This window comes from Cavia porcellus, unplaced genomic scaffold (genome assembly GCF_034190915.1).
Source record: "Cavia porcellus strain 051 isolate PalLab524CR breed Dunkin Hartley unplaced genomic scaffold, mCavPor4.1 scaffold_3, whole genome shotgun sequence".
NCBI classification, from domain to species: domain Eukaryota; kingdom Metazoa; phylum Chordata; class Mammalia; order Rodentia; family Caviidae; genus Cavia; species Cavia porcellus.
In genome coordinates, this window is record NW_026947486.1 from 12215476 (window position 1) to 12231992 (window position 16517).

General features: G+C 34.1%; 1 protein-coding gene across 14 annotated transcripts in view; it reads right to left on the reverse strand.

Annotated features, from left to right (window-relative positions):
- Positions 1 to 16517, reverse strand: part of Cask (calcium/calmodulin dependent serine protein kinase) — a 379314-nt gene that overhangs the window by 97597 nt on the left and 265200 nt on the right. For all 14 annotated transcript variants that reach the window (XM_013151957.3, XM_003469430.5, XM_013151955.3 and 11 more), the window contains 2 exons: positions 10456 to 10539; positions 112 to 211 (listed from right to left, as the gene is read on the reverse strand). In XM_013151957.3, the coding sequence (XP_013007411.1) occupies positions 112 to 211; positions 10456 to 10539 (184 nt within the window). The remainder of the gene's footprint in view (positions 1 to 111; positions 212 to 10455; positions 10540 to 16517) is intronic.

Here is a 16517-nt window from a genome sequence, read left to right on the forward strand (position 1 = left end):
GAGTCTCTTAGAAGATTTGACTAAACTCACAAAAATGGTTATTCACAGTGGAAGAGAAAGGATGCAGACACCAGGGAATTTACATAGGGAATGAATGAACTATCCAGTTACCTGAGGAGGTAGGGTCTTCAGAGAAATCTGGCAACTCTTCAGGGGGGTCCCCATAGAACGAGTTGAATTTGTGACTTGACACAGCAGCTAGTACTGCACCCTAAAGTAAAGAGATGAAAAATGTATTAGTAAAACAAACAAATACAAATACAAAAAGCTATTTAAATGGTTATTTATCTTACTGATTATTCAGAAAGTCAAATATATTGGCCATAAGAGAAGATACGAGATATTGGCTAGAAGCGAAGTAGCTTTTGAAGTAATTTTGAGCCAAGTACAGTGGCATATGCTTGTAATTCCAGCTCTCAGGAGGCTGAGGCAGAAGGATTCCTGTGAGATCAAGGCCAGCCTAGGATACACAGTGAGACCCTGTCTCAAAAACAAAACAAAACAAAACAAAACAAAAAAAACAAACCAAATCAAAATAAAATTTCTCTAAATAAATTACATATGCATATCCCAGAATGACATTGCTGTGAATTGCAAAAGTGTATGAACTAATTATTTCTTGAATTCAAACATATACTGCATAATGGAATATTTTATAGTTATTACAAAATGATGCTACAGAAGGGAGCTTAATGAAATGGAAAGATATCTGTGATAAATTATGTGAGAATTTCATTTTTGGAAAAAAGTTAATATAAAAGAGTGAAGATACATGAGAATGCTATTAGTAACAATTATCGCTGTGTAGTGGAATTAAGAGTTACTTTTCTTTTTTATCCTTCTTTCCATTTTTAACAATGACTATGTGACTTTTTACAAGGATTTTCAATCAGGTCACTTATCAGAATCAACATGTGACTCTTAACCCATATGCATAGTCACCTCTGAGTCCTAGTTAAGGATTATTTGGACATTGAATGCCTGATTTCCCTTAGAACTGTTGAGTAGAAAAAGGATGGGAGTTAAGGCTTCAGGAAATGGGAAGGATGATACAACTTCTGAGTTTGCTCCCTGTTTCTCCCCTTTCCGACCACCTGGTCCTGCTTGACTACATCATTTAACCTCTCTAAAAGTTTTCTTATCTGTAAACTGAGAATATTAGATCTGACACATTTTATCTTACTTTACAGGACTGTCAAAAGTCATAATGTATAGGAAAGTGCTTTGCAAACTATAAAGCACTTTGTATATCATCACTAGTCCTACCAATATATTAAAGGCAGAGCTCAAGCATAGCTTTTTTTGTGGGTTATATGGATTTGTTCATTTAGGCAGTTTAAGTATCAAATCACTGAAACTGTCTAAGTCTACAAGTACATTTCAGTCTTGGGCTGAATTTTACCTATTGAACCCTTGACTTTTCCTGAAAAAAGAAGTTAAGTTTCTTAATGTGTGTAGGCATTTGCTAACAAATACATGAAAACATTAATATAGATACATGTTTACAAAGTTTATTTCTGGGGATTCATCCTAGAGTTACTTTCTATAAATAGCAATTGAAAAACAGACTGTAGAAAGGGAAGAACAAAAAATAGAAACAATTGTGATGTTATTATTATAGGGAACTTCTTAGATTTCCAAAAGCCCAAGGTTGATGCAGAAATATATGGATGTAGAATTACAGCAACCATATTGAAAAACAATAGTGAATACTGAGTTCTTCTTTCCACAGAAGAATCTTATTTCACTTTACATATTATACATGTTCCCTAAAACTTAGGTGGGAACAGAATTTTTATGTATGAAATCATGTTTCCCACGCACTGAAACTAGAATTTTAGAGATGCTTTTTTTTTATTAACAAGTGAAGTTGAACCGAGTTTCTTTCTTTACATGCTAGTTTTATGTTTTAAGGCCTATTCTAACTATTACTACCAGTGTAGTGAAACACTTTTACCATTAGAGAAACATTATTTAAAAGTCTTGAGAGGTAAATTCTTTTGAAACAATAGTAGCAAATTCCTTATTTGTCTATCTTATGGCTAGTGGTTTTGTTTGTTTAGTTCCCTAAACTCAGTGACCACAAATACTCAAGGCAAAGCTATGATATAAAACAATGAAATAGTCCTCAAATAGTTCACATTTTCATAGCATTTTATTACAGCTTGAGAGTCAATATTAGAGATGGTTTATGTTAAGACATTCATTTTGCAGATAGGAAAAACTGGTCCAGAGAAGCTTAGCAATATGTTAAAGACACTGCCAACCAAGGGTAGACAGAATTGAGGGCCACTGACTATTCTTCCTAGTTCAAGGGTTTCTACTTTACCAGGTCAACAATTTTCTTTTTATGTAAAGGTCCAGATGCTACATATTTTGGGCTATGAGGGCCATACAGTTTCTTTTGCACCAACTCAACTCCACCATTGTAGCATGAAAGTAGCAACAGACAAAATGTAAATGAATGTACTGTGTTCCAATATCAGTTTATATACAAAAAGAGGCAGTGGGCTGAATCTGGTTCCCTGGTTATAGTTTGTTAAACTTTGTACTATACTACTCCTATTGAGGAACCTGTAGGTACAACAACAATATAAGATCTCATTTAAATGAGTGAGTAGTTCTTCAAATATCCTGCTTTATTAAACCTTTGTCAAATACATATTTTATCAGCCTTAATTTAGTAGGTATACATTAATCTGTTAGAGTGATGAAACATAATAATTTTGAGCTAAGAAGACTTCATAATCTGTTAAGACAAATACCATTAAAGTTAAAATTTTCTACTTTTTAAAAATTTTTTAATTTTTATTTTATTTTGAAAGAGATAAAATAATAGTCAATCAAAACAAAACAATGAAGGTGATACAAGACTTCAAAACAAAGTAAAATAAAACTAATAATGATTACCATAATGCCTGTTATCTTCAAAATAACATCCCATACCATCAGGCATAATAAAATCAAACAAAACAAAACAGAATAAAGCCAATCAAAACAAAACAATGAAAGCAATTACAGGACTTCAAAACAAGACAACAGGAAGACAACAGTGGCTACCATAATGCATCTTGTTATCTTCAAAGTAGCTTCCTACACAAGACATAATAAAATCAAACAAAACAGAATAAAATCAATCAAAAGAAAACAAATAAAGCAATACAGAGATTTGAAACAAGATAATAGGAAATCAATAACAGCGACCATAATACATTTTGTTATTTTTGAAATAGCTATCCATGCCAAAAATAGAATAAAATCAAACAAAACAAAACAGAATAAAGTCAAACTAAACAGAACAAAGAAAATAATACAGGGTTTCAAAACATGACAACAGATTAACAATGGCTACTGCCTTTCCTTTTAAGATATTTCCTTCCTTTTCACTTTCACAATATCTATTGTGCATTTTGGATAAACTCCTTTAGATTTTTATACTAGGGAAACAACATGATGTCCACCCTTGTGACTCTGAACCATTTCACCCCTGAGCATGATCTTAAGTTGTATCCATTTACCTACAAGAGCCTTGAAGTTTTCTTTCTAGCTGAGTAGCTTTCCACTGTATAAAAATGCCATATCTTTCTTATCCATTCTGAAGTTGATAGGCAAGCTGACCCTAGTTTTTTTCTGGCTCCCCGTCACATAGAGCATTGTTTTCTTTCCTTTGACTTTTAGTCTATGAATTTCCTTTTGAGTTAAATGTGTATCCTGAATAAAGCATATTGATGGATCTTGTCTCCGGATCCACTCTCTCTTTCTTTTTATTGGTGAATTGAGGCCATCTACATTAATGGTTATGGGCAACATGCACTGATTATCTCTGCCATGCTATTTTCTTGCCATTGGCTGCCTACTTTTCTCCTCCATTCAATTGTATGCCCTGCTCGGTGATCCCCCTCTGCTGCTGTTCCTGGAACTGTGGTCTTTAAAAAAAATCTCTCTCTAGAATGTCTGTCAGTATTCTTTGTAGGGTTGGTTTGGTGGTTATGAATCCCTTCACTTGTCTTTGTCATGGAAGTATCTTATTTTTCTATCAATTTTGAAAGATAGTTTTTCAGGAAACATCAATCTGGGTTGGAAATTGTTTTCTTTCAAGACTTGAAATACTTCACTCCATGCTCTTCTTGACTTGATGGTTTGTGTTGAGAAGTCTACTGTGATTCTGATGGGTTTTCCTTTACATGTGATAAGTTTTCTCTAATGGCTTTTAATATTTTGTTCTTGTGCTGAATTTCTGGGATCTTATCATGTCTAAGTGTAGATTTATTTTGGTTATGGCTACGAGAGTTCTATATGTCTCACTTATCTGAATGTCATATTCTTTTCCCACACCTGGGAAGTTTTCTGCTATAACTTCTGTGAATAGACTTTTTATGTCATTTGTGTTGATCCCTTTTTTTGCTGACTCCTATTATTCTTAAATTTTCTTTGTGTTGTCTTGTAGCTGTTGAATTGTTATTTCTTGGTTCCTTGTTATTTTAAAAAGATCTTTCCTTTCATGATCGCAAGCTGCACACCTATCTTCAAGGTCTGAAAGTCTATCTTCAGTTTCTTTCAAGCAGTTTTGCCAGGTTTCAATGGAGTTTTAAATTTTCTGGATATCTTTTGAATCTGCTTCATGTATTCTAAATCGCTCTTATATTGTTCATTCGTGGTTTCTCTCATTTTCCTGTGCTCCTCTATTTATTTAATCTATGTCTTCTTTAAAAATACTTAGTAATTCTTTTTATTATGCTTTTCATTTCTTCTTTTACTTGAGATTATATTTCTATTCTAATTTCTTTTATAGCCTCATGAAGTTGTTTCTTTACTTCAGCTGCCATCACTTCAGAAACTTCAGGAGTGCAACTCCTCATCTCTTCCATGTTTATACCTCCTGGAATTGCTTTGCTTGGATTGGAGTCCAGGGACTGCCTTTTGCTTCTTCATCTTGACATTTTCCCAGGTTCTTCTAAATAAGCAGATAGTGTGTTCTCAGGTACTTCCTGCATTAGCTATGATTTCTCTGAAGTGTGACTGTTTCTCCTGGCCAGTGCTGTCTATGGGTATATAATGGTGGCCACTAGGTGTGCTGCTGTGGGGCCCACTGCTATTTTTCCCAGCCTGTCTGTGCTGGCTACCTGGGGCAGTTAGTGTCTGGAGTGGTTGGAGTGTGTGCAGGGGCAGGGCTGGCTGCTGCCTCCTGGGCCTGAGCTGGTTACTGGTGGCAAGTGTCCCTCAATGGTGGCTGGAGTGGACGCAGGGGCAGGGAAACTTTCTAGTTTAAACTACTAGAAAACAGATTCCTAAGCCAATTTTTCCTACTATGTACAGTTCAGGAATGTAAGAGATCAGTCGGTAAGTCACAGAAACATGCAGGTACTTCTGCAGTATACAAAATAAATAAAGGAAAACTACAGAAAGTTATCAGAAATCTCCTTGGTTTTCTGTATATACAGGGAATAAGTGGTTTTATCCTCTTAATTGAATCACTTGGTTTCTGCTATTTCCTAAACTGACTGTAATAAATTCATTCAACTACAGAATATTATTTCTATTTACACAGAATTTCTTTGACAGCTTCACTGTAGGATAATTTGGTTTCTAGGGGTAGAAATAATTCATGAAGTAAAGGGTGGCGACTTCTAGAACAGATTTTCTCCTAAGCCTTTTCAGTAGATACCCAGGGAATTCTGCTTAGTAACTCCTTCAATACCTGACACCCAGGTTAAAGTGCAGATATATGCCTTTAATAGACTCACATACTCAAGGCATAGATATTCCTTATACCTGGACCACAGTCAGTTCTACACCTTAATATTAAATTTGAGACAATATTCATCTGATACCTTATCCTGTGCTCAGGCCTATGGAGTTTATTTAGGGAAGTATTGTTTATAGAGGATTTTAAAAAACTAAAGTATTAAAATTCTGGAGTTTGTGGGCAGGGCCTATATCTCAGTGGCAGAGTGCTTGCTTATTATGCACAAGGCCCTGGGTTCCATCCCCAGCACCACAAAACCCAAAAACAAAGTAACAATTCTAGAGCTTACTATGAGATAAAAGAAGGAAAAAAAAATCCAATATATGAAGTGTCTTATAATCAAAATGGGGAAAAGAAATTTCCATCATCACTCACAGAGATAAGGTAAAATAATAAAAGAAAGGAGAATAAAAATAAGTATGAGATAATAATTTAAATCATATGCAGGGGTTCATAAACTTTATTTACCGTTTAAAGACAGTCTTAAAATAATGTTAATGTTTTCCAATTATTGAAACAAATTTTTCATTAGCGACCTGCTGTGTCCTATAGCCTGCTGAAGGAGTTGAGCGTCAAAACATGTAATAACATGGAAAGGAATGATTTCTAGATTTCTAGATTGTTGTGCATTGACACTATTATAATCCATAAAGAATAATAGTCTTGAAATGTCAATAAAGGTAATGAGTAATGTTTTATATTCTGATATTAAAAGTCTCACAAGACGTTCAGAGTGAGAAAAAGATTCAACTGTACAAGTAATAAAGTCACTACCAAAAATAGAGGGAACATATTTCTGGCAGTAGAAAACTAGAATCAATCTTTATGCCCAAAAGTTGGTTAACTAAAATTAGAATTTGTACATGTAATGGAATAGTATAGAACCATTAGTTTATGCTTTGGAATGATGACTCTATAAGGTGGCATTTTCCAAATTACACATGCCTCTCCAACTTTATATACACACCTAGGGTTGAGGGGAAATGGATGATCCCTCGGCTGAGTGGTGCATTGAACCACTGCTACTGATGGGAATGTCACAATTCTGAAGTGTGTTGAAGTAGAAACAAGTATTTAAACCAGTATTTTGTCACAAGGTATTAAAAAACAGGAAATTTGTGAGGTTCCCATGATTTAAAATTAACCATTTAGAAGTATATAATTTGGTGGTACATTATTTAGTACATCCACAATTGTCTAGCTCCACTTTCATCACCTTCACAAACCCTGACACCCACTAAGCAGATACTCCCCAGCACATAGCAATCACCAATTTGATTTCTGTCTGCATGCATTTAGAGACATAAATGCCTATTTAGATGTTTCATATATATGGAGTCTCTCTCTCTTTCTCCCTCTCTCATTTTTTGAGACAGGGTCTCAGTATGGCAGGCAAAAAGTGCCATCTTAATAATGAGACTTCTAATCCATAAATATTAAATGTCTTTCCATTTATTTAGATCTTTACTTTCTCTCAGCAATGTTAGTTTACAGGCCTAAACTTTCGTTAAATTTATTCCTAAATATTTCATTCTTTTTGATATTTTTGGGAATGGATTGTTTCCTAATTTCACTTTAAGGCTGTTCATTGCTCATATATAGAAATGTACTGCAATTCAATTTTGTGCACTGATCTTGTGCCCTATGACCTTTTTGACCTTTTGTTATTTCTAATAGATTTTTTGGTGAATTCCTCAGGATTTTCTACTTATGGGATCATGCCATCTGTAAACAAAGATAGTTTTAGTTTTTAAATGGATGCTTTTTCTCTTCTTGAATGAATACTTGTAAAAAGTGTACAGTAATTCCCTTTATCCACGGTTTCAGTTAGCTATGGTGAATCTTGGTATGAAAATATTGAATGTGCAATTCCAACAATAAATAATTAATGTTTTAAGTAATATTTATTGAAATATATGGTTAAAATTATTGTTCAAACTGCTATAATACATTAAATCTTAAATTAACTCATCATTATCTCCATTCTATAGAATGAAACTGAGGCACACAGAGATTAGATAATTTATTGAAGGTTACAAAGCTAGAAAGGGTCAAGGCCAAGATCACTCAAGGCAACATAGTGACAGCCTAATCTTTCCTTCTTTTTTTTCTTGCTGTCAACAATAAAGGTTTCATATCTTTGACTAAATCACAAAAGTAATTTCTTACTGGTTTCAGTGAACTTCCCTCTTTAATCACTTTAAAGGGAGTTCTAAAAATTAGGCTGTTGTCCACTGTCTTGAGAAACCTAGACAGCATCTGGGTAGAAGGATGAGTATCTAGCTGTTCTTTTGTGAAAATAAGCTATGTGGTAGGCCCTGAAAGTCAGGGAAGTCGGAGTCTGTGTTCTAGAAACTCACAGGAGGGGCAGAATGAGAGTTCCCTGAGAAGGGCAGGTATAACATGTGATAAACGGGTGGCTGAACCTCCCAAAGGAATGCATTCTAACTAGAAAAAGCTGAAAAAAATTCAATAATGACCCTGCTGATGTTCCTAATTCTAGGTTGGTTGGTGTCTTAAAACTTTAAATAGCCCTGCAAAGGGATGTGGTAAATCCACATGACCTCTATCTGCTGTGACAGCTTGGCCCTATCCAAATGAATCTTAGTCACCACTTTGGTTATTTTAGGCCCCAGTCTGATTTTATGGCATTAGGAGGACAGAATGTCTCTTGTTATAAGGGGCAAGCCTGAGCCTTCTGAGGGTGAAATGTCTGTTCTCGGGCAATGGAAGTTCAAACACACATAGTGTAATGTGGTCACATAAGGCCAAATTAGGGTGTGTTAAAATGACTTAGAAGAGAGTTGAGAAAAAGTATAACTAATAGTTTCACAGAGGAATGACTAACTTCAAAAACAGCTGACTAAACTGTACTTTGAATGAATTTTTTTATACCAGTTTAGGCAGGAAAAGAATTAAGGTTTGAAAACTTGTTTGGGTACCATCTCAATACTGGCACAGTATATCACTAATAGTTTTTGTGCTAAAGATATTTTTAAAAAGCAAAGGGAGAACAGGCAGTTTGAACCCCTGACTATAAAATCAACTAAGAGAAAGGTTTAAATGGGAATATGCATCATTAAAGCTTCCTTCATTCTGTAGCAGTGCTACCGAGCCAGTAAGACTTACTGAAGTAGTAATGGAAATGTTCTGTATCTGTGCTGCCTAATAATGCCAACTAGTAGTCACATGTGGGTATTAAGCGCCTGAAACGTTCTAGTGTGACAAAGAACTGACCCTTAGTTTAATTTAAGTGGCTGCATGTGTCTAGTGTGTATCATGTTGGGCATTTCAGATTTATAGGATATTGTAGTTTTCCCAAAATCCATGTAAACATGATTACAAATCTAGAGGATATAAAATCACTCACAAACTTCATGGGTGATAATAAAAAAATAATATTATCACAACTTATGATATCTGAAAATACTTCAAGTTTTATAGGTAGGAGTAATATGACTAAGGATACCTACTATTCAGTCAACAACTTCAAGAACAGAGTTAATATTTTCACGCCAAAAGTAGGTCAAATGTAAATTAAGGCCAAAATATAGTTTCTTCTGCTACCCTGAGGTAAGGTGGTATGGGATGGTATCTCATAGCTTATTCTCCCAGACCTGGAAAAACTACTATTTAATGTTGGGTCTTTTTCAGAACCTTTTGAAATTAAATGGCTTCCCTATGAGTAATTACCATTTTGCTTGTTTTTATTTTTGATGTGGTAGAGAATAGGCATAGTGGTGGGAGACAGAAAGAGACATCCTGTAATGATCTGATTAGTTCTATACATAATGCTCAGTATGTATTCAATGTGTGTGAAGATGGGGACAACTATTTGGAAGAAAACTAGAGACAATAAGATAGACAGTGAAGATCTCCAGTGGACTTGCTTTGAAATCTGTGTTTCTTTAAATTGTTTCCTTATGAACTGTTCTGTTCTGTTTTGACATGTTTAATCTTACCCTCTTTAAGAAAAAAAAAAAACAAGTGTGTAGGACTGATAACCATATTACTAAGTTTTTGTTGGATCATTGAGCAGAACTGTTTGCAGTGTCATTATTTGAATATTACTTTGTATGTTTTAATTTTGTAACTTGAACAACTATTTCTAAGATGACAATATGTAACTTATCAACTAGTGATTTATTACTGTTTATTTTTCTGAAATTCTGTATTATTTCTACCCTTTTTTCTTTTTTTTTTCCTCTTCAAATTAAAAAAAAAGAATAAAGAAAAGATAAGGAAAGTGAGCTGGAAATATTTTCTAGTAGATTAAGGTGGGGTAGATTTTATTTATTGCTTTGTGATGGTTGTTCAATCCTAAATCAATATTAATTCAGTGTTATTTCCTCTTAACACTGAATTAAACCTGAAAACATTTTCTTTCAAAATATTCATTTGAAAAAATAGATTAGATTTATATTCAACAATAATGGATAATAATTAACTATCTGTGCTATGAATTTTAAGAACAAACCAAATCTAGAGTATAATTTATCTTTCAGTTTTAAAACATTTGCTTAGATTCATATTGAGCTATTATCTTAAATGTTTTAAAAACCAAAATCTTAATGAAATGCTGGTGATACTTGGAAATGAAAATTTAGCTATAACAAACATAATGGCCAATACTATGGTACATTTATGGGGCACCAAAACAGAATAAAAACATTATTATTAAATATATCTATTTGGCATTTGCTTATTACCTTTAGTTTCCTCCTTGCATTGAATTTCCTCAGTTGTTCTACTGTTTCTGGAAGATGAATTTTGTAGGCATAACGATCCCGCTCCTATAAAAAAAGAAAGGTAATAAACATATATAACCATTTATGAAAGTGAAGAAGCTTCACGTAAAAGGAACAATAAAGCCCAAATTCTTAAATGTGAAGTTAGATTTAGTTCTAGGAGATTGAGGGTTTTATTTCAAGATACTGGTAATCATTCTGAAACAGTGAATATGAACATTGAAGTTGATAGTAAAACAATGTTTTGTTGTCAGCAATAATAAAGGACTGACATAATAAGTCACCTATTTTTCAGATATACAGCTATGTGGCTAAAATAATTAGTCATAATTATTATGAAAGTCTTTGACATCTTATTTGCCAGGCAAAATAAGCATTTGAAAAATTAACTGTACAACTGATTCTACAAAAGTCATAGAATCTCCCAACTACAAAAAATTTCGCAAGGCCATCTAATTCAACCATTTCCCCTTGGGATCCTCTTCAGATCCTGATGGGTTATTATTCTGCCTGGGCCCACACTTGGCTTGTTTAGGCCAGCTCTGCCTTCTTGGCCAACACAGAGCAAACACAATGCACTTTCCATTGAATAAAGAGAGGAACCCTGTGGCCACTAAATCTGTTGTTTGAGATAACATTCCCAGTTGCCTCAATTATTCTTGTTGCTCTTCTCTTCCCTTCGGTTTTACTCTAATTTGTCAATGTCGCATGCTATAAGCATTCATTTATTCCCTAAGTATTTCTTGAGGGGCTTCCATACATCACGCATTGCTCTATTTGTTTGAGATAGACAAGTAAAACTAACAAAGATACCAGCCCTCATGAAGCTCATATTCTAGTTGGAAAAGATGAGAAAATACAAAAAGGTAAATTACAAAGTAACAAAAGTGTACTGAATAAATCAAAAAAGGAAAGCCAATTAACAGGGGTTGCATGCATTAAAATTTAAAATAGCAAGCGCCAATGAATGCCTAACTGAAAAGGCAACATTCCAAAGAGGTGAGAGAACAACCAGGGCAAAGGCTGAGTGAAGGGAAGGTCTAGAAGTTTTGAGAAACCGCAAGGAGAACAGTATGTGTAAAGCGGCAGGTTGGGAGACTAGACTGAATTGATGACAAGGCTTGGTAGGCTGTGAAGGATCTTTGGCTTGTATTTTGTGAGGGAAAGGGAGCCACTATGGGTTTCCAGAGTGAGAGTGATATAATCTGATTTAACTTTTTCCAAGGTGTGTTTAAAAAGAATTTTTTCAATTTTTTATTTTTTATTAGTGCATGTTTGTACATGCCTTGTGCAGAGTTGCAACATGTAGATAACATATTTTAATTCTTGTCTCATCTCCTTCCCTTCTTTCCATCTCTTTTTAAAAACAGTTTATTAGTATTCCTTGTGGCAAGTTAGCACAGGTACATAACACATCTGAATTCCTTTTTCACCTCTTTCCCTTCCTTCCTTCTTTTCCTCCTCTACCCATGTTCCCCTTTCTTCTTTTTGGACATGTTTTCAGTACATGTTTACATTTCTTATGTGGAACTGATGCATGTACATAAAACATCCCAATTCCTTTTTTCATCTCTTACCCCTTCTCTCCCTCTCTCACCTCTCCATCTCTTGATCCCTTTCCCCTTTGAGAACCACCTATGTATCTCCCTACTTTCTATTATCATTTATTTTGCTCTTTATTTATACTCTGTTTCTCAGAGAAGTGAAAAAATGTGATATTTAAACTTATGTGACTGGTTTATTTTATGTAAATTTATGAACACAAGGTGTACCCGTTTTCCTGCAGATGATTCAAGTTTATCTCTTTTATGGCAATAGTGTATGGTGTGTAAATGCCACGTTTTCGTTGTCCATTTATCTGTGGGCTGTTTCCAAGATCTAGCTATTATGAATTGTGCTGCTAGAAACAAGGCTATGCACGTATCTCTGTAATATGATGGTTTTAATTCTTTTGAGAAGATACCTAGAAGGGGAGTACCTGGGTCTGGTTTTCTTTTTTTGGGGAATCTCCATACGAATTTCCATTGTGGTTGTCCAATTTACATTTCTACCAACTGCATGGAAGGGTTCCCTTTTCTCTGTAGCCTTTCTAACATTTGTTTTTATTTGATTTTTTGGTGATGAACATTTTTTTTCTGGAGTAAGACACACTTTCAGTGTTGTTTTCATTTATATTTCATTAACTGCTGGTGATGCTGAGTATCTCTCCATGGGTTTATTGAAAATTTTTTAATTCTTCCTCTGTGAACTGTCTGTTCGTTTCCCTATTTTTGACTGGGTAGTTTATTTTGGGTGATTAAAGGAACACTCTAGTTGTTGTGCTCAGAACAGATTGGGGAGATATGAAAGTTACAAAAAAAGCAGGAAGATTAGTTAAGAGGCTGTTGTAGTAATCTAAATGAGAGATGATGGTAGATGTAGCCAGAGGAAAACAGTGGAGAGAATGACAGATAGACTCTGAATATATTATGTTTTTTCCTCTCAGAAACCATTATTGAGATAGATTTAGCACATAATAAACTGAATATTTAAAATGTAGTTTGACAATTTTTGACATATGTCCACAGCCATAAAAATATCACTACAATCAAAAAAGAAGGTATATCCATTATTCCCAAGTCTTCTCATGCCCCCTTGTAATCCCCATCCCTTGGTAATAACTGATCTACTTCTGTTGCTACAGCTTACTTTATGGTGTTTTTTGGTACCAGGGATTGAACAGCCTTGTGCTTGCCAGGCAGGTGCTTTTCCACTGAGCTATATCCCTGGCTCCTCAGTTTATGTTTTTGAAACTTTATATATATAAATGATATCATACAGCATGTGCCCAGTATTGTCCAGCTTATTTCACTCAACGTGATGGTTTTGAATTCATCCATGTTGTTTGTTATATCAATAGTTCATTTCTGTTTATTGTTGTGTTTCATTGTATGGATGCACTATAATTCATCTTTGCATCTGCTGATGGATCCTTGGTAGTTTCCATGTTTTGAGTATTACATATAAAGCTTTCTTATGGACATATAAATACAAGTCTTTGCATTAATATGTATTTTACTTCTTTTAGGCAAATATTACAGAGTAGAACAGCTGGGCCATGTTCTAGGAATATGTTTAATTTTTAAGAGGCTGTCAAACTGTTTTCCAAAGTGGCTGTACCATTTTGTATTCCCACTAGCTAGCATATGAGTTCCAGTTGTTTTATATCCTTGCCAACACTTGGTATTGTCTTTCTTATTTTAGCCATTCTGGTGTTATTTTGTATTTTCCTAATGACACTGAGGATCTTTGTGCTTAGCTGCCACTTGTGTATCTTCTTTGTTGAAGTGTCTGTTCAAATCTCATTCTATTCTGAATTGGATTGTATGATTTCTATTTGAGTGTTGAGAATTTTTTATATGTTCTAGATATAAGTCCTTTAGAAGACATATGATTTTCAAATATTCTGTTTGTAGTTTTTTTCACTCTCTTACTAGTGTCTTCCAAATATCAGAAGTTTTTAATTTTGAAGTTTTAATATTTTGAAAATAGAGAGGACAGGATTTTCTGACAGATTGGACGTGGGATATAAAAGAAAGAAGAGTTAATAACAGTACCACATAGCAAGGTTTTTGGTGTGATCTAACTAGAAGTCTGATACCAAATGAGGTGGGAAGAGCAGGGCAAGCAGTCTGAAAGATGCATGTTATATCTAGATTCTAGAGCAAATGAGTTGTGGAGTTGATCTTTGCAACATTCCCCATTCATTTTCCCCAATGTGCACTGTTTTAGTTGGAGTTATTGATAATATGGAAATTGATTCAAAAGTGAAGTGCTAAATGGCTACTCATTTAGAAAAAGCTTGCTTTACTTGATACCCCTACCAATTACACTAAGAACACTGGACATGATATGTAAAGTAACTACTGGAATACAAAGCTTGGGAAAAGAAGGCAGACTGTGCAGGGATGCTGTGAGAATATTGGATTTTTTTTTACCTCTTAACATACCCTGGTCTTGATGTGAAAGTATCTTGTAATCCAGAAATTCCAAGGATAATGAACGCAGACAAACTAAGCCCCAAGAAAAGCCCACTGAGAAGAGGCTGGCCTCACAGGACAGAACTCTTGCTGTGTCTTTACTTTACATCAGTATCATTTGAAATTTATTAACACAGCCTGGCTAAGCCTTCCTCTCTTAAACAGATTGGGAGGTTTACTGTATTTGTGACCGTAAACTCTATGCCTAGCGAACCCCTTTTCTGCTTACCATTCACTAAGGTGAAGTGAACAAGTAGATAATAACAAAGCCCAAAATATGTTTGATTTTTAAAATAAAATTATATTTTAATTATAATTTCTGACATTTTCCAAGTAGAAGAAATCACAAGATTGAAAAGTTGTTAATTAAGGTCTCTCTTACCAAAAAGCTAGTAAGCAATAACAAAACTTAAAGACATTATAAATGAGGCAAAAGTTAATATTTTTTTCTGCATTAAATAATTCTTCTTGACAATAATAATGTGATCTGAATTCAGAAAATTTCTAAGAGTGTTTCTTGCATTTAAGAAAGTGACTGACTCATATTCTTTTGTGTATGCCAACTGCTAAATAGACATTTAGTTGGTGTGTTGATTGATTGTTCCAAAATTCAAATTGATTAGCCTAATATAAATAACCTTTTCACCTTTTATTAGAGTCAATAAATTTTACAAGTCTATATGGTGAGGTTACAAAGGGCATGAGAAGAGCTCAGTCTCCATGAGAAAAGAACAAGCTTAGTTGGGTTACTTTTGTTGGAATGAACATTAACAGCAAGTATCATTAATTTGGGTAAAGGTATTAAGCAGATATAACTTAATCATAAGTTATTATCAGTATTTTTTTCAGAATTAAACCTTTGCTTAAATTTTAGTCATTCTGAATCAATACCATTTACATCCACTATAATGAGTTACAAATACACCTGGACAAGTACTAAAATGTAACAGAGACTTGTTCCCTCCAGCTGGATACCCTTCTTGCTGCATTTCTCCATCTTCAGAAGTCACATAAGCAGTGAAGTTAAAATAAAGATACAGCACATGACACTAAGATCAAAGAATTTTCTGGACATTTTCATTTAAGCTACTAACATTTCCTGTCTCTTACATTTGTGGTGCCAGAAATCTATTATGCATTAAGTTCAGATTATGTAGAATAAGAACTATAATTACTGGCAGGGATAAGTTTCCAATAATAAACAGTACCAGTCAAGATAAGTTTTGATTATGAAAGCCACTATGAGAATGTACAATAAAATACTAAAACATTTTCAAAAGAATCTTAAAAATGACTAAAATGGTTACAATTTTAACTGCTATCTGGCACTTAGACTAGCTTCTAATGAACAAAATTTCCCATTAGGGAAAAACTAGAAAAACAATGGAAAATAGGAATCTTCTCTGAACTGTTCATTTCATATCTGGGAAAAAATACTAAGAAAGTTTATTCACTCTTTTCTGCAGAAAATCAGTAATAATTCAGCCAGAGGGCTAAATGCCTGGGGAAAAGTAATGTTCTTAAGGAAAATCAAGATCTACTGGAATTCCAAAATTGTTCTATATTATTAGGCCATGTCACTGAGATACACTCTTAATATATGTTTTAATATATTATTGTTTTGCATAAACCCTAGAAAACAAAATGGTGTAATATAATGAACATTCATTCATTCACTCATTAAAGCATTTAATATTTGTTGAACACCTTCTACATACAAGATATTTTCTAGGTTCAAGACAGAAGTGAATCCAAAGCTGAAAATATTTACCCTTATGCAGCTTACATTTTATGGGCTAAACAGACAATACACAAATAAGTAACATATGTCCTATGGTATCACATGCTGTGGAGAAAAATAAGGCAGGGAAGTGAGGATAGGAATTCTGGTGGAGGGAACATTTCTTTCTTCAAATTTTAAATGGCAGTCAAGGAAGGCTTTACTCAGAAGTGGGTATGTAAGCAAAGATGGTGGGGAATAAGCCAGGAAGACATCTGGGAGAA